The sequence below is a fragment of the Nannospalax galili genome, unplaced genomic scaffold, assembly GCF_000622305.1.
Source record: "Nannospalax galili isolate Female #2095 unplaced genomic scaffold, S.galili_v1.0 scaffold127, whole genome shotgun sequence".
In the NCBI taxonomy this organism is placed as follows: domain Eukaryota; kingdom Metazoa; phylum Chordata; class Mammalia; order Rodentia; family Spalacidae; genus Nannospalax; species Nannospalax galili.
In genome coordinates, this window is record NW_008360326.1 from 11,457,513 (window position 1) to 11,480,419 (window position 22,907).

General features: G+C 39.8%; 1 protein-coding gene across 4 annotated transcripts in view; it reads right to left on the reverse strand.

Moving 5' to 3' along the window:
* Dock10 (dedicator of cytokinesis 10) overlaps positions 1–22,907 on the reverse strand; it is a 302,587-nt gene that overhangs the window by 218,312 nt on the left and 61,368 nt on the right. The window contains exon 1 of one of the 4 annotated variants that reach the window (XM_008825837.2): positions 17,377–17,597. The exons of 2 other annotated variants lie outside the window; for them this stretch is intronic. In XM_008825837.2, the coding sequence (XP_008824059.1) occupies positions 17,377–17,538 (162 nt within the window). In that variant the 5' untranslated portion in view covers positions 17,539–17,597. Of the gene's footprint in view, positions 1–17,376; positions 17,615–22,907 lie in introns of those variants that run through there. One more of the 4 variants, XM_029559986.1, reaches the window with a different exon arrangement.

Below are 22,907 nucleotides of genomic sequence, written 5' to 3' on the forward strand. Positions count from 1 at the left end.
GTCAAGCCATTGTAGAATGCGACCATCAAAATCTAAAAATTCAATTACAAAAACAAAAAGGGGGAATAAGGCCCCACCAACAGCTGGATATGGCCTTATTCACTATTAATGTTCTTAATTTTCAAAAAAATCAGTTGGAATCCTGGTTTCAGAAGCATTGGGGATGACAGGAGCAGAGACCTGAGGTACGGGTAAGATGGAAAGATCCCATCACCAGGCAATGGAAAGGACCAGATCCATTGCTGAGTCTCTGCCTAAGACTCCCCGTTGAGTCTGAGTAATGGGGTAATGGGGGCGGCATGGGCTGGTGAATGGAGTGCTTACTCATCCCCAATCCTCACCTCACTGGGGGTTGCTGGTTCGAACCCCCGGCAATCTGATACTGCACATTTTCCCTAAAACATAAACAATTAAGCTTACAACTATATAGGGAAAAAATGGCCTGTTTAATAGCAAGTACTTGAACTTCAGTAAGCAAATTTCTGGGATGTTTGGTGATAACCAAAAGTGGTGATGTCTCCTGTTGTGTCAGAGACAGAGAAAAACTGGCATGTAGGAAACATTAAGTTAACGTTTGTTGATTAGTATTCAAAACAGGCGCTTTTAGGTACCTTTCCATGGTGAGGTCAATATTTGGACACAAGACTGACTCCATCCAGCTTTCTCTCTCTTTTTTTAATTTTAAAGATAAGGTTTCCCTGTAGTCTGTCTCCATAAGCTCTATAAGCCATAATCCAGATAGTCTCAGATGGATCCTTTTCTTTTTTCTCCTTCTGTTAAAACTTCATAGCACTTTCTTTGTGCTTCCCTTGTGGAAATCATCTTATTTCTCTTTAAATTGTATTCATATAATATGAGACAAATACCCTATTATTTGGATATTGTCTTAGATATACAGCTGGTCACTTAATTATCTTCCTTTTCCTTAGGGCAATTAGTTTAAGAACTTGAATATAGCAAGAACTCTGTAAGTATTAAAACTTCAGATTCTTTAAAATGTCTATTAAATAGCCTAAAACACTATTTCTTGAGATGCTATTTGAAAATGCTGAAAGAAAAAAATTGAATTGGGTTAATTTATGTAGAAAAGGTCAGAAATATTACCTCAAAGTATGTATTTCTCTTCTTTGGTGAAGAAGACATTAAATTGCACTTCAGTCATGAGTCTTATATAGAAAAACAAAAACCAGTAAACCAACTTTTCTAAGAGCCATGTTTAAGTGCCAAGGGAAATGCTACTTATGAAAATTGGGATGCATTATTAATAGACCACTGTGGCTTCCAGTGAGTGTAATTACTTACTATCTATAGCAGACTTGAACTAATTGATTAACATTATCCCATCACAATGCAGTGGGCACAACAGACATTCTGACGCCTTCAGATATTTGACCAACATTTCCAAGTGCTCACCCTGGCCATCATCCATCCACGTTCACCCTGGCCATCATCCATCCATGTTCTGCTTTCTCTTTCCCTCCAGATTGTTGTGGAAGCTATTTCTAAAGGGTTTATATTTCTCTGATATCTTATATGTTGGCAACTTGAAAGTATAAATGGATGACACTTCCCCTGAGCCATGGCTCCCTTAATATTGTCTTACCTCACTAGAGATGTAACTTCATTTGATAACATGCTGCCCTGTATACAGTAAATAAAAACCACTGCACTCCTTCCTTATGGATAGTTAAGATTTGTGTAAGACTGAATGTTTAGTTTAATGGAACTATAAATACTTTAGTGTAATTCCCAAAACAAAGGAAAAAGGCAGAGATATTTTCTTCATGCTTTACTTATATTTTCTAGAAATCAATGAAACCACTATTGCCATATGCTTTCAAAACTCAATTACATGTTCTTTATCTCACAGCTCCACCAAGTCAGGAGAGAACAACTCGCATTTTGAGGATGGAGAAAACTGTAAGTGTGAAAAGGGTATAATGGGTTATATAAACAGTTTCTCAGGAACTAGGCCTTGACACTTGCTGGGTTTATGGCCAATTGCATTTTATTGAGGCTATGAATAACATGGATGAACCCATCAATGCCAGTTAGCTCAAGATTACAAGTTAAATAGCTCATTCTGAGGCATATATACTTTGGCTGAAAAAGAAAAAGTATGGGCTCCCATTTAACCATATTCCAGATGAAAGAGGCAGGAATTCCATCTTTGGAAATTTCCGAGGCCTAAAACATCGTTGCTGGTAACAACTGAGCTCACAAGAGGACCCTGTTCACTGGGAACAGGATAGCAGGAACCAATGAACAAAGTCCAATCTGTCCACTAGTTTTACCCAGGGCTAAGTAGTATACTTTTGTAAGTCTTCATGATCTCCACAGTAACTAAATATTTCAGTTTTTTTTCCCTAGGTAGGACACACCCCCAATTTTATTTTACAATGAAGTGTCTGAAGTTGCTATTCTCCCTACTAACTATGGTATAAAGCATCCCAGTGACTGTAACAAGACTCCTGACCAAGCAATAAAAGGGAATTAACCCTAGAAGTGGCTGCATCCAAGCGCATGTACTGCAACCATGCTAATTTTTGTAATTACAAAGACATTCTCTTGGTGTCAGTTAAATAATTTTGTAAAAAACAAAAATATAGGAACCAGAGAGATGGCTGAGTAGCTATGAGCACTTGCTGCTCTTTCAGAGGACATAAGTTCCGGTCCCGGTCCCAGAGCTCACCTCAGGTGGTATTGAGCCAACCACCTGTAACTCCAGGTGTAACGTCATATCCCCAGGTAGAGAGGATATGAAGCCCTCTTCCACAGGTAACTGCACATACCTGGAATACACTCACAACACACACATGTACATATAAATGAAAAGAAAATAAGTCCCAAAACCCCCTCAATATCTGTAAGGTATTAATATTGGCTATTCTAGGTTTATGAAGAGTTAGTGGGGCTATATTGAAGAGCTCAGATGATATGCCGCAAATGTTTACATTTTATATTTTATACTGACCTATAGCATTTATATATTTATCAAGTATACTCTCCTTTCATAACTTAAAAGTATAAAAATGGGGAAATGAGAGGCCTTTTGCTATCTAATTTTCCACGCTTTTGCAACTGCTGCTTTCTGATACCTACTTATTGTATATTTTACAAAAATATCTTGATGAAATCACAAGCTGAATTTTGAGTGGAGACGTCTGAATGTAAACTTTTGAAAGGGGGTCAACCAAGGCTGAGTAAACCAAACAATGTAAATTAGGACCACGATTCTGTGCACAGGAGACGTCATTTGCTTAGACATCAGACAGGAATGAAACAAAAATGTCAAGGAGAAAACTACCAAAAATGGTTAGCATTCTTACTGACTGAAATAATTCACAGAGTATTTTAAAAAGAACACAAGAAAATAGCCTCTAAGACTATTAATCTCATCATAAGACAGATCAAAGCAGGGCATGAGCTGGGACTGAGGAGTTTTCTCTCCAGAAGCCTGTCTGTCAAAGGTGTGATGCCAGGGCTCAGCTTGGCTCCGCGTGTCTCGCCTCCTGACAACTCCTGGAGCCTTTTTTGAACTCTTCACCAACTTCATCACATTTGACACAACACCTCTTTTATTTAATCTATGTGGTGTCGAATGTTGGGTATAGTCTATTAAAAAATTGATAATACAACATTTGCTGCTATTTGAGGAGAGGTCAAATGATCCTAAATTTTACATGGATTTTTTTTTTTTCCATTGGATTTACCCTCTCCAAGGGCCTAAAAGAATCGATTCAGTCCTGTGATGGTTAATTTCTGTTGTCAGTTTGACTGGTTTTAGAGTCACCTAGGACATTGGTGAAGCACACCTCGGTCTAACATGCTGTTTGCAGAGGATTAACTAAGGAAATGAGGTTCAGTATGAATGTGGACAGCATCATCCCCAGGACCGAAGCCCTCCTGGAATAAAAGTAGAAAAGGAAGAAGCCAGATGAGCAATGATGTTCCCTTTCTAGGTCTTCTGGTCAGTCAGAAAGTGAACAGCTCCCTTTTGCCACATGTTCTAGCTGCCATGACATTCTACCTAAGCTGATGGGCCACACGGTCATGACTGAATGCTGTGAAACCATGAGCCAAAACAAATACTCACTTTAAGTTTTTTTTCCTCAGATATTCGCAATAGCAATGCTAACAGTAACCAAAGAAATCCTGACTAGCTATAGAAATCTATAAAGAAACAGATTACTTTTCCCATATATGCAGGCTTCTACTTAAAACTAAGATCACCAGGCGAATGAATGTAATATAATAGCAATGCTAACAGTAACCAAAGAAATCCTGACTAGCTAACTAAAGAAACAGATTACTTTTCCCATATATGCAGGCTTCTACTTAAAACTAAGATCACCAGGCGAATGAATGTAATATAATAGCAGAATCTTCATCCAACACAGCTAAATGGTACACACACATGAAACTATTAATGGCATGTACTGGGGTATAAATTGTCCTGTATGGTTCAAGGTAGCATGCAGACCTTGAGCATTTAACTACTGTAAAACAGCCACAACCTAAACATGCATTGACTTCCCTACTCATGCTTAAACCAGAAGCAGAAGGTGAACTTCAAGTAACACATGCCAAAATAAGGTTAAGGGCTGCAGAGATGCACAGCATCTTATGTGAATCTCAATGAATGATGTTAGCTGTTCTAATTTCTGTCATCTCAGTGTGAGACTGGGCTCTCTGTTTAGTTGGGGGAATTTTAGAAATATTAGTTGTGTGAAATAATAGACATCCTCCTGAATTGAGGTAAGAGTTTTCTTTTTATACTTTTGGATTTGCTCTGTGATAATCATTCCATAATCCCATTTCCTCTTTCAATCTTTATCTTTAAGGAAGCCACAAAGTATTGATGATATTTAATAACCTTAACTATGACAATAGCAAACAGTCTTTTCCCTAAGGACAGATACAAAAAAGCATCTGAAAGTGAACTTGAGTGACTATACAAGTTCTTATTGTCTCACTATGAACTCATGTATGGCTGGTAATTTCTTTTTGTTTTAATGGGGCAAAATCAGACATCTGCGATGAGAACTTTTTATTCTCCATTTATTTGAAAATCAATACTCCAAGATAGCTACTGGTTCATATATCTATGGTTCAAAACAACAGCCTCCAATTTCTAACATATCAGCCCCTGAAGATGCTTTGTTATTTATAGGTCTGTCGCATTTCACTTTCTGAGCCAAATGAAAGAGGTGGGTGTGTACAATCAACTCATAACTCATCAAGCATCTTCAATGACAGGAGCCAAAAATGGAACAGAAGATGGCAGCCACCGTGAAAGAACCAACACATCAAGGATAGAGAATCCAGAAGAGAGGAATGACAGAGATGGCAACATCACATTGTTTTGGAATGGCGTAAGGTGCACTTGTTTTAAAGCTAGCCTGGTGACAGGCGCCTTTGATAACTGCAGGCCCCTTTGGTGTGACACACCGTTTCTCTCCCTGCTCGTGAGCCTCCTCTTCATCTACATTGCTCTGACTTCAGTGCATTGATTTCTTGTAGCACCTTTCATTTCAATGGCTTTTTAACTGGGTTCCCCATTTGGAATGGCTTGTTTACCTAACAGGTCTCTTAATAATATTCTAGTTTCCTTAATAAGGGGAAAGTAAAAAATAGTCCTGTCTGCCCAAAATGTCTCCTTAGAATCAACCCCAAAGAACATACAGAGAATGCATGTTTCCACCTACAGAAGTGATTGTGTTGATTTCTATGATGTTGGAGGGCAGCTCATATTCTCATTTTATGAATGAAAAGGAGGTTCAGTCCTTGCTGTTCTAGACATTCTGCTGAAAGTCTTTCAACTCTGGGCATCTGGATCAGCAGTGTCACTGTGAGGAGTCATTTTTATGCCTCAAATTGGGCCACCAAAGTCCAGAGAATTAGCTCAGAGCCCCACATCCCCAAACAGCAAACAAGCTGGTTTTGTCATCATATCATCCAGTTATTATTACAGAACACTGAGGTTCAGAGTTCTATAATGTAACAGAGATACATGTCTGTTCCCCAAGCAGGTATCTATAGCCGCTTAATGTGCAAAAGTAACAAGAATAATTTTCCTTCTAATCCTTTGTCATCTCTGTTATGGGCTCCATGGACCCCACAGTTGCCTTCTGTAACTTGGATGTTCCCTCTCTTGGATTATCTTACTCTATAAATTAATATGAATCATTATAATTCCATTCAGTCCTTAAGGAGAAGTTACTTTAGTTAGCTAGTTAGGGTTGAATTAGTTACATCAGCGCTGCTATTGCCAGTGCTGAGAAGAATGACTTAAGGGGAACAGTGAATTATTTTGGGCTGGAACAGGAATCCCTTATTTATAGAATGACAGAATTGGCTTTCATCCCTTTCAATGGATTATTCCTCTAAGCTAATCACAGACGGGAGATTTGCTGGGCTACTGAAGTCATCATTGATCCTACATTCTCAGGTGTCATTTATGTTATTTCACTTATAATCATGCACAGACTCTTTAAAGATGTGAAATGATGTAGTTTGTTGTTGTGTCTCTGTTTTGTTTTTATCAAAGAAACAAACAGTCATGAGGAAGCAAGAGGGTGAATTTGGTGAGTGAGGCTCAGCTGTTCATTTGGTAAGTGAGGCTCAGCTGTGGAAGCATGGCTGCAAGAAGTGCTCTGAGTTCAAAACCAGCTCAAGACTTTCTGGAATGTGTGACTTTGGACAAGTTCACTATCTGCTGCTCCTGCACTACCCAATACAGCAGCAAATGGTGTCTGTGGCTAGGAAGTGCTTGAAAAGTGGTTAATGCAGTATGGGAATTTAAGTTTTACTTCATGATAACTGATTTTGAACATTGATAATTGAATGGAAAATGTTTAATTAGTTTTCAAAATATTGCATGTGAATTACTCTTTCAACTATGAATTTTACTAGTTCTGTAATAATAAGTTATCATCCACACTGAAATATGTGACAAGTATAAATACACAACAGATTTATGCATGTGAGCGGGTGCCAATGTATGCAGACGTGTGTGTGTGTGTGTGTGTGTGTGTCTGCCTGTGCTGGCCAGTGCATGTGGGTATGCTGGCCAGAGGTCCACAGTAGGAGTCTTCCTCTATCACGCACCATCTCTTTTGACAGCAGAACTCTCATTGAATGTGGAGCTCACTATTTTGGTGAGGCTGCCTGGGCAGCATGCCCTGGGGATCCACTTTGCTCTGCACCTTAGAACTAGGGTTATAGATGTGTGCTACCCTGCCAGGCATTTTCCATGGGTGCTAGGGATTCAAACTAAGGTCATTTCTCTATCTCCAAGTTTTAGACATTTTTTACAGTTTATCTTTGGTCCTTTTTATTTCTAAATGTTGAATAATTTGAAAATGGAAAAGATGCACTACTTCTTTAATAAGACATGAAAAACTATGAAGAAAACAGTTAATTTGCAAAAGAATGGGAAATGATAGATAACACAAAAGAGAAACTCAAAGAACCTTGTATGCTCCCTAAATAACCTCTTTGTGAATAATCTACTCAATAAATGTTAAAGTGCTCTGGTTAAAAATAAAGATAAACTTGCATTTCCATCTCTTTACATTCTATGAATCACAAATTAACTTTCCTTTTTACAGTCCATTTTTTTCCTGAAATAACTGTAAAGTTAATGAAATTTGTGACTTGTTTCATAAAGATAGTAAAAAGCAATAAAATAGCTAAAATTTACCGGGCTCTTCCTAATCACTGTGCGTTATTACAGGCTTCACATATGTTTACCCACTGAATCATTACAATGACCATATGAGGTAGTGTGGTAGCAGGTGATAGTTCTGTAACAATGCGCACACTCTAATCTTGGGAAGCTAGGAATCTATCATTTACATGGTAAGAGAAAACAATAGTTATGTGAAGAGACAGAGTTACTGCTCTAGAGATGGGGAGAGCCCAGATTATCCAGGTAATCACAGGGTCCTGAGGGAGGCAGGCAGGTCAGGAGCCAGAGCCCGTGAAGATACTGTGCTGCTGCTTTGGAAGTGGAATACAGATACAACCCAAGGAAGGTAGAAAAGCCTAGAGCACAGACTCTTTCCTAGAGCCTCCAGGAAGGAAGACAGCTCTGCCAACTCTGGGCTAGTGAGAGCTGTTTCAGATTTCCAGTCCTGAAATATGAGACAATAGATGTGTGTTGTTTTAACTGTAATTACTTTGTGGTTGGGCACAGCAGTGCACACCTTCAGTCCCAGCACTAGGGAGGCAGAAGCAGGTGGATCTCTGTCTACACGTGAGTTCCAGGCCAGCTGGGGACAGGACAAAACAAAACAAAACAACAAAACAAAATAAAATGACAGCAAAACTATTTTGTGGTGTTTTGTTACAGCAGCAATTGAAAAATAATACTGATAGCTACACTCATCAGTCTCATTTTGTAGACAGGGAAGCCATAACAGAGAGAATTGAAATACTGATCCAGTACTCATATATAGCCATCAAGTGGTTTGGCAAGGGATTCAGACCCATATACTCTGGCTGTTAAACTAGGCAGCACAGTGGTGTGTTAGTAGAGAGCATTCTGTCTCCTTGGACTCTGTTCATTCTCCAGGTCTCTGTCCTATTACCTCTTCCTTTGGATTCACAAAGGACACAGTACTAAGGTAGAACTGCAACAATCGCTGAAGTTCCAGTTGGGATTATAATCTAACATTCATTTGTGTTCTCTCTCAGCCACCAACCTGTAAATTCATGAGGTCAGAGCAGTTGCTGTCTTTTGTCGTTTTTGCCTAATGAAAATAAATAAAATAAAATAAAATAGCCTCTTTGTCTTCTTATTTTAGTTTTGTATTGAATTCTGATGCTTAGACAATCTCTGACCAATTCAACAGATGAACATTGACTTTGTCTTAAAAAATAAAACACATTCTAGCAGAATAAAGATTTTAGAAAATGAATTGTATCAGTCAGTTTTCTGTCACTGTGACAAAATACCTAAGATAATCAACTTAGGAGGAAAGGTTCATTTTGACTCAGAGTTTGGGGGCTTTCAGTCCATGGTTCATTGTTTTGTAGCATTTGGGAAGCTCAGAGCATCATGGGGGGAATGAAGAGTAAAGGAAGTTGAGAACCTCCTGGTACTCAGGAAACACAAAAGAGGGACAGGAAGGAGCTGTACTCTCAACAGTGCATTTGAGGGCACATCCCATTGACCTCACTTCCTTCTACTAGACCACAGCTCTCATGGGTTCTCCCACCCCAGACAGTACCGTAAACTGGTGACCAAATCTGCAACACATGGGTGTTTAGGGGACAACAAAGATCTAAACTAGAAGAAAAATTTCAAATCCTAAGCTGTAGTCCTTACCTAAGCAAATCATCTCCATGATGAAAAAACCTAAGAGAAGAAAATGATTTTCTAGAAAAATCTTGTTGAAGCAAGACAGAAATGCTGCATTCTTATTTTATCTGCAAAGATGTAAAAAAATATTATGTTTATCTCAATCTTTTCCCCAATCATATTACTTTGTTTTCATGAGTTATTATTATATTAAAGCCTAGTGTTCAGGGAGATAAGCCTAAAGCCTAAAATCTATTCTTACAGAAGGCAAAGAAATGAGAAAAAACAAGTGTCACCTATTTATTTTTATTTTAAGTGCATGAGTATTTTGCCTTCATGTATATAAGCATACCAAGTGTGTGCATGCTTGCGGAGGCCAAAAGAGGGCATCAGATCCCCTGGAACTGGAGTTACAGAGAGTTGTTAACTGCCATGTGGGTGCTGGGAACGGAACCAGGGTCTTCTGCAAGAGTAGGCAGTACTCTTAACTAATGAGCCATCTCTGCAGACCCATGTCACATTTTAAATATATTTAATTATATTTCAAAATAAGGATCTTGAAATGTAATTATTACTTTATTATAGTGATTTGAATTTATCCTTTTTCTAGAACTATAACTAAATATTTCTACTTAGTAATGTATTTAAAAAATTTTTAAATTGTGTGTGTGTGTGTGTGTGTGTGTGTGCACATGGATGCAGGTACCTATTGAAGCCAGAGGAGGGTGTCATCAGATTCTCTGGAGCTGGAGTTACAGGTGGCTCCGAGTTGCCTGATGTGGATGCTGGGAACCAAACCCAGGTCCTCTGTAAGAGCAGCAAGTGCTCTTAATTGCTGAGCCATCTCTCCAGCCCCTTGATAATGTAATCTTTATAGCCTTCACATTATAGCTTCCCCTTATGCATTCATGGCTACTAAGATATAGTAGTCTGTATATTTACATACATTCATTTATATGTCTATCCATATATGAAACATACATTGGTTTGGGTTTCTCTTTATCACCTCCTCGATACACACATGATGTCTCCTTTATTATGCTAGAGGTTTTAATTTATAAAGTTTTTTGTTCTTTATGTAAAAAAAATTGGTGTAATTTGGGAACATAATGATGCAATACCATTTGGACAAAATGACACCAATGTTATTTGAGTTCTGTAAACCTTTGCCTGAATGATTTGTGTTGTTAATTACTAAATGTTCAAGCACATTCAATTAATTCTTCTACCCACAGAGAAGGCACTCAAAGCATTTGTCCATTTTCTGTGGCTTGATGGCTTAGTTGAAAACTAGTTCACATGGAAAAAATACTGCCAGAGATTTTCTGGGCTTTTAGACTCCATGTGACACTATCTTTGGCAAACCGTTTAAACTCAGCCACCATTACATACATGGGATTTTCTTCCTGAGGGTGTCATATATCAGAATATTCAAAATCCATCCTCACCAATGTACAAGCAGAACCGTAACTTGGGATTGAGAGACCTTAAAAGCGTCTCCTCACAGAGCCATTCAACAAATAAGAAACTAAGCAATGCATCTTAAAACTCCCTTTGATAAAGTTTGATTATATTAGATTTAGTATAGAGATAAAAAGAGGGATTATTTCATTTCCTTGGAAGAAGTTCCCATAGTGTATTCCTCTTTGGTCCTGACTTTGTTCACTAGCCACAGATGTAAACAAATGTCTCCAAGATATGAAACCATTACTTTTATAAATAATTATTTTCCTCATTTATCTTCCTTTCTTAGGTGTTTAAAGAACTTGAGCAAGAAGCAAGAGTTATTGTGTTTACATCTTGAAACAGGATTCAAATGTGGAAGGCCAAAAAAAAAAGTAGTTCAAATAGAAGCTTATTAATATGTTGCTATCTCAAAGGCTAAGGCATATTTAAAATGTGCGGCCTGACTGGAGGAAGTAGGTAATGAGGGGCAGACTTTTGAAGGTTTTAGCTCTGCTCTGGTTCTTGTCTTGTTCTTCCCAGTTCTCTCTACTTCTTGGTCCTTGCTGTGTGTGAAGTCTCTTTATCTGCCATAAACACTGCTGTACTTTTTCTGCAACGATGGACTGAAGTCCCCCCAAACTATGAGCTCAAAATAAATCCTTCCTCCCTTAAGCTGTTCCTATAGGTATTGAGCGTCTGACTACCCCTCGCCCCTGTCTTCTGGCTCCAAAGCTAAAAATCATTATTCAGTCACAACAGCTTTCAGACCCTCACGTGGACAAGAGGCACCCAGGAGAAAAATTCAAATTTCTTTGGGTTGGAGAATGCAATACACTATAGCATTCAAAAGTAAGGGAAAAAGAAGATTCCTCTATGATCGAGGCCTTGTCATTCACTAGACAAGGGTCTACAAACTTTCTGTGAATGTAGTATTTTAGGATTGCTGTAACCATTTTACACGTGTTAGACCATGCATGCCCTCTGTGGCCCTTTGGCCTCCCTTCGTCTTCTACCTCCTTATATTTGGTTTCTTTGTTTTGTTTCATGCTATTTTAAAATTGTGAAAAATATTCCCATTTCATGGACAATGGGCTACAGATAGAATTTGGCATACTCACACTATAAAGTTCATAAAAGCATTGGATGTAGAAATCTCTACAACATCAAAGGATGGCTTGTGATGCAGGACTTGGCAGTAATAGAGTCCCTTGCTCTGAAAGTCTTATTATTTAAGTGTATATTTTTTTACTGTCAGAGATTTTACCCCTGAATTTACCTCAGATTTAGAGTATTACTTTTTTTCTCCTGGTCTTTGAGCAAAATTAAAGATAAAGCCACTATATGTAAATATAGTTCCTATATGAGCTGTCTCCCTGTCATGACCAGGTTTAAATATTTTGGTTTGTAGTATTTCAAAGTCATCTCAAAATGTTCAAGGATTCAAAAAAAGTTTCACTTTTGAATTGAGACTTGTATGTCTGTTGTGTAGGAGGAATCTGTGCTTTAGCCAGAGCGAGGCCAGCAGACTGTCCTCACTTATACTTGCTTTACTTTCTCCTCTGACACTGCCCTGGAAAGTTTAAATGGGTGATCACTCCTTGTATCTGACGATGGAGAAAAAAAAAAAACCTTAAAAACAAAGCCAACATCTGGGGTCATTAATGAATACAAGATATAAGAAAGCACAGGAAACCAGAAAACAGATCTATATAAATTAAATCAGTCTACCATGTATGTTACCAAAACATGCTGTAAATGGAATAAGAAAAATAATTGATAAAGGTTTCTAAGGATAGGGAGAAGTGCTTGCTATGAGGATCTGAGTGCAGTGCCCAGACATAAAAAGCCAGCTTTGGTGGCTTATACCTGAAACCCCAGGGCTGGCTATGCAGAGACAGGCAGATCACTAAGGCTCAATAGCTATCCAGCCAACTTAGAGTAATCAGTGAGTTCCTGGCCATTGAGAGAGACCCTTTCTCAGAAAACAAGGCAAACAGTATCCAAAGTTGAGTAATGATACCCAAGATTGACTTCTGGCCTCCACACACACTGGTGTCCATGTGGACATGTACCAGCACACAGATTTCTGTCATTTACTCCATCAGTAAAACTTTCTCATTACAGATAAACGTCTCCATTTTCCCCAGCTCATCTTCACCGAATCTTAATAGTCTTAGATTCCATCAGTAAAACTTTCTCATTACAGATAAATTAGAGCTTTGGGGAAACGTCTCCATTTTCCCCAGCTCATCTTCACCGAATCTTAATAGTCTTAGATGTCAGGATTCATGTGTTTCTCATAAACACCAAATGACTACATGGTTCATTTTCATGTTTAGCCAATCTCTCCATTTTGGACCACACAGTCTAACTACAATCACTGCCAGCTCTAAGCTGATTTCTTTATAAGACTCAGAACCTCAACTGTTGAAAGGAAACTCTTTAGTACAAACTTCTGTAACTGAGTCCTGTGTGACAAGACCCGCTGGGCATCAACATCCAAAGCCTCTGTTTTTCACGGCAGCGTCTTCCCTCCTTAACTCACTCCTGGACAGCTTAATTTATAAGAGTTAAGAGTTGATTGAGCTTTTCACATTGATATGACTTGCTTAAAGTCATTAATCCATAGATACTTATTCAACTTCTAGTCTATAAAAGGCATTGCTCTGGGTGCCCCTGAAGCAAAGCACAGGTTTCCTATATTCCAGTGAGATAAGAAAAATGTCTGAATAGTAAAATAACAATTAAAAGTTCAGCTCAAGGCATGTTAGTGGATAACATGTAATTAACTGTGAAATGAATTTGCATACTGTGAATAACACAAGACAGGAGGAAAGTGACCATTTTTCATTCAGCAATAATTTGTTGGCACTTACAATGACCAGACTTTACTCCTTCCTTAAAAATTTCCTTAAGATGCCTGAGCCACATATCCATTTTCCTACTTGACACTGCTAGCATAGACTTATCAGGCATTTCTTTTTTTATATTTATTATTTTTATTTCATGTGTATGAGTATATTATCTACATGTGTGTAAATACACCTGTGTCATGCAGTGCCCGCAGAGGTCAGAAAAGGGCATGGGATTCACTGGAACTGGAGTTATGGAAATAGTTGGTAGCCACCATGTAGGTGCTGAGAACCAAACCCAGATCCTCTGCAAGAGCAGTCAGTGCTCTTAACTGCTGAACCATCTCCCCAGCCTGACTTACTAGGCATTTCAAACTAGCTTCCTTTGAATGAACTTGGAATCTTGCCCCAGAGCTCCTGTTCCCACATTCTTCCTACCTGGACAATTTGGTCCTTCTGAGTATACAGGTCAAAACTGTACAGTAATCCCAGATTGTTCTCTTTTTTCACACTTTATAGGTGAATCACAACAAAGCCCACATCCTATACTATATATTCAGAGTCCAACAACTTCTCATAACCCTGACAAAAATACCACAGTGGACTTTGGCGGGGATCATTGCAATAGCTTTCTGACTGATGTTCTTGATGCATCTGCTTTTGAACTTCTCTAGCCATAGGGTCTGTTACTGTCCTGTTGCAGACCCTCCAAATTAATTAGTAGCTCCTTAATACAGCAAGTGTTACTCTTCAGGCAAGAACGAACTTACTGAATTCTTAAATACCCTTACCCATAGGAGCTATTAATTCCCGTGTTTTATCAATAAAGAAATGAAGCCAGGAAGAGGATGAGGCACTCATCAAGAGCATACAGCAAAGAGATACAGAAGGAAGATTGAAGCCCACCATGGTGGCCCCCAGCCCATGCTCCACCTCCTGCCTGCTCCCTCAGTGGCTTCCTTCTTTTTCTTGGAAAACACCAAGTCTTTGCGACAGCCTGAGACACCCTTCATGATCTTTCCCCCATTTCATCCTGACTTTTCTTCCTGTTCCCTGTTGGTCATCTGGCCCACAGGCCTCCCTCCTCACTGCCCCTCAGACAGCCAGGAGACTATTTTCCCATTGAAAGTGACATGGCTTTCTCCCTCATTTTTTCTTCAAATGTCACTTTCAGTTAGTATGTCCCCGATCATCCGTGAAACATTTTAATTCGTGTAGGTACTGTTCCAGGCACTTGGTAGAGGCTTGTTAGAATTATTCACCCCATTTTGCAGATGAGGAAAAGGAGAGGGAGGAAGGGAGGGAGGGATGGAGAGAGAGAGAGAGAGAGAGAGAGAGAGAGAGAGAAAGAGAGAGAGAGAGAGAGAGAGATTACCCACTGAATCAGTGATGAGATGAGGATTCTGACCTGGATGCTTGCACCTTCTTCCCCCAAATCCATATATATAACTTGGTGACAAATGTCAATGATATGGTGAGGAAAAAATTCAACAAGATCTGTTCCAACACTTAGAGTTGGGGTAAAGAGACACACAGTAAATATAAACACATCAGGTTGAAGGAGAGGGAGGCGGAGAGTTTAAATTCTCACCTTCTAGAACTTGGCCATGCTCTTCACAGTGCCACCCAAGGTGCTCCTCAACTGGAATCACCCAGGACTACTTGTTGAGGGCACAGATTCTCTACACTGTCCCCCCAGCACCCAAGGACTTTGTATGTAGAGTCACTACAGTCCAGAGGTCAAGAATCCACACGAGTAGTAATTCTACATGCTATTGAAACAAGCTAAAAGTTTCAAACCACTGTCTTGGAAGCTGGAGTACGTTCTCTCGCTGACTTAAGTTTGGACTCTGAACATCACAGTCCTAATGGAGCACATTAAGAGCTCTGTGGAATGCACCATCACCTTCACACTTTGCAGCCAGATCAGGGACTCCTGATGCCTTTCTTCATTGTGTTGCATGTGTGAATTCGGGACTTTTCCCATAGTAAATTTTCAAGAAGTTCACTGGTTGGTATGAGTACATGTTACTTTAGGTGGTACAAGATTTTCTTATAAAAACTCAGTTTGTCAGTTTGTCATTATTTCCTTGGAGGTGGAATGGAGTGGGAATCACACTGATGTTTGCAGTCCCTGAGCCCTGTGATCTGCAGTGCTGGTACTTAGGAGCTCTGTGATGTTACCAAGATAGTAAATCTTTTTCAGCCATTGCTTTGTCACCAGCAAGCTCTTTTTATTAAGCCTTTTAGGTTATTTGACACTTAAAATTGCATGCATTTATGGGGTACCATGTGATAGTTCAGTGTATGCATGCATTGTATGATATTCAAATCAGGGTAACATATCTATTTCCTCAAATAGTTGTCATTCCTTTGTGGTAAGCACATTTGAAATTCTTTCTTCTACATTTCTTTGGAATATACAGTATGTTACCATGATACAGTAAACTCTTCATCATCCCCCTGAAGGTCAGAAAGGGAACCATAGAAACCAAAAGGATACTTGAAAAAATAAGAAATTATTAGTGGCTACATTTTTTAATTCTGAAATTATTTTTGAGAATTTCTACCAACAAAATTTTATAATGTATTTAGCAAAACAGAAAAAAGTATTGGCATGAGCAATATGTGTGTATGTCAATGCTATCAGTAGGAGACGGAAAGCAGGTCTTTTTGACCTTTGAACTATCTCAAATTCTTTTAAGTTTAGTTTTTAATAACTTATAGGGGTAATGAGTATGAAATTGTTCCTGCTCAGTGTTTCCACTTCAACAGAGTCATAGCCCCCAATTCAAGAGCAGTATTGCTTTGTGAAAACTCGTCTTGATTTGTTGATGAAGTTGGTGTAGAATGCTGAAGCTTGGTCCCCTGTCATTCAGAGGCACAGCCAGGGCTAAACGACTTTCACTTAAGAACTGTTTGTGCAACAGGTATTTTTCATTCATTATTTACTATACCCTTGAACACTGAAATCTAAGAGAAAAAATGTCAATTGCTACCCCAATTTTGGAAACTTAAGCACACCCCCGATATCCTGCCAGGGGATTTCAGTGACTAAGCAGATCTTTCCCCAAACCTAAGCAAGGAGAGATTCTATACTTTAGCTGCTCAGGCAGAGGTATAGAGGAGCAATACTATTTATTACAGTTCAAACTCAGATTTAAAAAAAATGTAATTTGACAATTGGTAAGAAACATCTTCCTAATAAAAACACTGTGTGTCCCACAAAACTCTCAATACGTTACTCTGATTTTATGCCAAAGTTAATTAGCATTTTGGAAAAGCATTTCCATTTTACAGTAACCCCCCCCACCCCCCCCCCAAAAAAAAACAAAAAGAAAAAGAAAAGAAAGCAAAACAACCTCGGCTATCTTAAAGTTAGATCTCTAACTATCAGCATCTACAACTTTGATTGGTTACATGCAATATAAAAAAAAATACATCTGCACTCTTCTTTCAAACAAAGATTTATAACACAAAAAGCACTCAAACTAAGCTTTAAAATTCTTTTTTTTCCTTGCAAGAGCGTTAACAACATACAAAATGCAATGCTAAGTAGCACATTATTTCTCAGACACGTACCCAGTACATTTACATGACAATTTTAAGAAAAAGAAAATAAGCTTTCTGAATAGTACCAATACTTCTGAGAGACACCCCCCCCCCCAAAGTACAAGCTCTAGGTAACACACAGCACCAAAACTTCCTAAACTGCTGGGTGTCTGTAGTAACAGTTCAACCAACAGAGCCTGCTTTCCCAGGATACTGTACCATGATGATGAGGGTTCTGGGTCTACTCATTTCATCGTCACTTTCCAGAGGCACAATTTCATGGGATGGCTCCTCCTGGCGTCTTCTACAAATATGTGGACAGCTCCTCTGGACCACAGTGCGAAAAGCTTGAAGCAGAACAATACTGGCAGTGCAGCCCATGGCTGCATCCTGGAGCCTACGGAATAACTTCTATGTTGATGCTATGTTTGAAAAACAGTGGCTCCTTGTCCCTGAAAACAAGCCTACACGGCAGCTGCAGGCAGCTCACCCTCCAATCACGTCCTTGAGCTCTGATCATCTGATCACGGCCAAATAGCTTGGATACAGAGATGGGAAAGATTTGATCCACGGAAACTGAACACATTCAACATCAGAGCATTCGTTCAGAGAGGATTTCTCAGTTCATTTTGAGAGCGTGTTTTCTGTTCATCACAGTGACTGTCTTGGATCCCTGCTTTGGAGCCTTGGGTAAATATCTTTCCCACTCCGACACACAAATAATAAATCAGTCTTCTTCAAATTAAACAACTGAATATCTGACTTCATGCTGACATTCCTCCCCGCCTTCCCCAAGGGAATGAGCGCAGCAGAGAGTAAAAATGAGTATTTTAAAATGTAAACACTTTCTGAAGGAAAATTTTCTGGCTACCTCATTAAGGGATTGGGGTTTTACTCTGCATACCTCATAAATTCCAGAAAAGTAGTTGGCTCATCAGAAATGTAGAGCACACTGAATCAAGATGATTTATGAAAAGTATGCATGCGATAACCAAGGTCACGTGAGCGATGCCAGTAGTCACTGTGATTTTCTCTCAATGGTGTGGTTGTTCTGTTCCCACACACAGAGTTCTGCAGCCTAATACATTTTTATATTTACATAGGCGGCTCGCAGGGCTGAAAGTATCTCTTTCTGAGGTCACTCAGTGCACTCCGCCAGGCTGACCTCTTAGAAGCAGCTGTGAAACATTCTAACATCCTATCAATAGGAACCAAAGCTTCACAAAGGATGATGAGGTCTTTGGTAGTTAGAGTCTAGCTAATATTCCCTGACTTCTGCCAGACTAGTCACTTAGGAGAGAAATGTAGAGGGGATGCTTAGAAATCACATGATCCTTCTGGACAAGCCTCAAGATCTAATGGTATACTGAAAGAAGATAGGACAGCAGGGGATACGTGTGCTAAAAATACTCATGGAAAATGGATTTTGCTTACAAATGAGCAAAGTATAAAATCCCCGGGAGGATTTTCAATGTTGGGATCTTCTTGCCAAACTAATTCTTTCGGTCCAACTCTCAGAGACTTAAAGAAAAACAAAACAAAACGATGTTTTCTTTAGTTTCTGTGCTCCTCCGGGGACAGAGTGCTACTGCATGTGAGGTGTATCTGACCCAGCCCCAGTAAAGTCACTTTCATAGAAGCATGTAGTGTAACGCTCAATGAGGCATTAATTACGCCATCAACTGTCACAACACAGCCCCGTTTTAATTAGTGTGTTTGACAGAGAAATAAAACATGATTCTTTTCAATTTTTTTCCTCCTCTTTTAAGAAGTTCTAGCTGCCAGTAGTTTTTTCATCTTACTCTGTCTTGAGCAAACATATTTTAGTGCTGCTGGGGAAAGAAGAAAAATTTGCTAATGATGTTGTCAAGTCTCTAACTTCCTCCGGACCTCTGTCAGAATGTCTGCTCGATAATGTAAACCATTCTCACTCCAGACAATTTACTGGCGTGAGGCTGCAGCTTAGCTCATCTGACTCAGGTACACTGAATATCTATGCCAAGTGCCGAGTATGAATCTGTGCTTGTGTATGTATCCTTTGAAATATATCATTTCCTCCAGCTCTGTGAATACAGTGGTCTGCTCTACCCACCTACTCCCAGGTCTCATGGTACATGCCTCTATAGTCCTTTCCAAAGGTTGTGATCATCTGCTCATGAGCACGTGGCTGGGATACAGGAAGGGCAAAGAGAAAATGCTCAGACATGCGTCCAGCTCCAGCTGGAAAGCACGGAGGGGGAGGGAAGACTCACAACTCAGCCACACACACCATGGGTTATCAGGGAAGGTACACTTTACATCCTCAACTTCCTTCTGGCCACCTCTCTGAGTCTGGCTAACAATCCAGGGCAGCTTTTGGAATCAGATGTTTTGGCAGATGGCACAGTCTTTAGGGGAACACTAGGGATGCTTTCTAGCTATTAGAAGCCTGTTTGCATTGATCCTGTCCTTGCCTCTGAGGAATTCAACCCTGTTTCTGATGGGCTATAAGGGAGGGATTCTCACTTCCCTGCTCCCTCCCCTCTGCTTCCCTCCTTCTCCTCCTCCTTCCTTCCTTCCCACTCTAAATCTCTATTTTAAGAGAATGGTCAAAGATCAGTTCCCCTAAAAATCCAGTACACAACACAGTTATCCGGTGGGTAAAGAACAAAATGTATGAAAAGTGGGAGCTGAGAGGGAGACCGATTTAACATCTTCTCATAAAAGATCACCAATATGCAGCAAAGCCACAAGAAATGGGCTAAGATCTGAGCTCTAGGATTTGTAGAAATTTTTAACAGGGTGTCGTGGGTCAGACTGGGGAAGAAGATAGAAATCTCCTAAAAGAAACTTGCTTGTATATAGCATAGCATACACAATGATATAAAAGAAACCTTTTAAAATGAGTTATAAACTCTTCATCACCAGCCTGTTGTTCTTTGCACTGTTACTAAGATAAATCACTAATGTGGTCAGACCTGTAAATAATTTTTGGAGACTCTCCTTTCCTCTTCTCTGTTTCTTTGCTCTAGCTAAGGTGTCAATTCAGTGAGATTTTAAAATTTGAAGATGAAGAAATATTGTCATTAACAATTTGTATTGCTTAACTTTCCAGTTTTGGGAACAAAATTTTATTCTGGCTTATACAGTGTATATCACTACACACTATATATCAATTCATTCAGCGCTTAACAAATCTTAAATTCATGCCCAGTGACAGCTTTTCATGTTTGAAAGTTGAGGTAGCCATATTAAATGGATATGGAACAGCCTTGGTTTTCAAACAAGCAGAAGGAAGGCTGAAGGAAGCTGTCCCTGTTAGGATAAGGATCCCAGGGGGAAAGACAAAATCAAGGACTAAAAGGGGAGCGGGTGAAGAAAAAAGGCATCGCCCAATGGTCCATCGAGCCAGGAGGGCGCCTATGTCTATCTCAGAAGATTGCTCACTGGTGGGGAGCAGCTCACCCTGAAAGTGAACACAGTTTTTAGAGTGGTTGCCTAGATTTTTTAGACCTAAGAGTCACTTAACTGTAGAAGTTCCACCACTGGCATTGTACATCCAAAGATCTTTTCTAAATGGGCAAGGAAACATGTTTAATTTAAATAAATAATGCCTACTGAAAGTATTGGACCTTCACGGCTTTGTTAAATTATGTAAGAGTTGGATATTTAAATCTATATATTTCATCTGTCTTGCCATATATCTCTATCTATCCTGACTGTCTTGGATTGGACTGTGGTTGAGTAGGATGGGGCTGAAACATGGGATTTTCCCTTCCCCAAACACCTGATGCCTCCATGACTTTGCCTGATATATAATGCTGATCTGCAGTTGGGGTCTGGGATCTTTTGCTGTACTCAGCAGGCTGTCAATGTACTGCAAACTAGGACTGAAAACGAAAAGCTTTCCAGTAGTAAGAGAGATGAGTGGTCATTTCTGGATGTCCTGGTGATGTGCCCTCCATTGCATTACTCGATGCGTGTTTCAGGTCATTATCAAGACTGTGACAGGGTCATGAATAGAACTTGTTCACAAAGACAGATGTATGGGAGTGTTGAGATTTTGAGTTGTTGGATTGATTTGTGGGGCCAGAAAATTCCTCTGCTGATGCCCCAACCTCCAACATGACCACAATTAAAGAGACGGTATTTAAACCAGTAGTTTAAGGTTAAACAAGATTCTACTAGAGGGGCCCTAATCCAGTAGGACTGGTATCCTTACGAGGAGAAACACTGAAATTGTCTTTTTGACTTTTCATGCATATGGTGAAGAGGCCACAGAAGACAGTAAGAAGGCTCTATACAGATAAAAGAATCTGAGTTTTTAGTCTCTAAAACTGTGAAAAAGTAATTTCTGTTGTTTAACCCACCAGTTATGTGATTTTTTTTTATAAGAGGCTGATACCAAGACCTTGTCTAGAAGATAATATTCTAGCAACAAACCCGCAAGTCAGTGACTTGACTTCCCCAGAGAAAGGTTCTCAGACCCCTCTGGGTGGAATCAACCCTACACCCCTCCTTCTCTCAAAGCAGCAAGGCACAAGTTATTGGAGCACTGGCCTCTCTCAGTGCCACCTGCGCTCAGGACAGCAGAGCACCATCTCCCCACAATGGAGTCTGTAGGCCCAGAAATCTGGGTCACTCATGACAGCAGATAGAAAACAAACATTTGTTCTCTGTATGAAGACATCATGCAGTGGTGTAGAGGGGAATATATTGATTACAGTAATGTGAAAAGGTAGGTAGAACACTCCGTCAACAGGGAGAATTTGAGCACCACTGAAAGATGAAGGGTGAATGTGATCAAGCTAACCAGCAGCCAAAGGTGAAGGACTAAAGAAGAGGCTCAACAGGAGATTGCAGCACATGGTCATGCTGTGGCTTCTAGTTGTAGGAAGTAAGCAGGCATGAGGGAAAGAAGGCAGAGGGCATCCCTCCCATCCCACGCCCTCACAGAGCACCAGATTCCCTGACAATACTTACCCAAGGGGGTGGGCAATTTCCTCCACATAACCCAGCACTCCTGTGTTGGCAACTCAGACAGCCCTTATTTTGCCATTGGCAGGGGCAGTATCTAGGCTGCCTGCTAGCCTGGCATACATATCTTCAAATCAACTGTCATACTGGTCACTCCAAATGCTCATCCATAGGTTGTCATTCTGACCAAGTGAAGGAGGGGGGGTCCTCCAATGTCCATCCTCCCTCTGTCTTCAGAGCCAGATACCCCAACTGTGGAGATCTTTTCATATATATGGTTTGTTTATAAAGAAATGGACAACGCACAGCATCAGTATGTCAGAGCAACATGGTTCCAGTCTAACTAGATTCTGGCAACCTTGTGGAAAGGCAGCCAGCATGAAAGATGACTTAGCAGGAATCTCTCCCTCAGACTCTGGCTGAAAGAAGGCTCCACAAGCCCTAAGAAATGTGTCTTTGAGGAACTTGATTAACCTCTCTGATTTTCAATAGTAGCCACTGTAAAATGGGCATAAATCATTTATACTTCAGCATATTGGTGGGAAAAGAGTAACCAAGAAGGTCAATATAGATCTTGGCTAAGAGCATTCTCTGCATGATCAAGTATAATGTTTCCTTTGCTAGTGGGTTTGATGCATGCTTGGTCTCTTGCCTCTTAGCTTCTGGATTCAGTGTGAAACCCAGAGAAGCCAGCTCCAATGGCCCTTGCCTATAGCCTTGAACCTCAGCTCATACAACTGTGTCCTGTCCTGTTCCCAAAACACAAGCTATAACCTTCTGATTGAATGAATTTT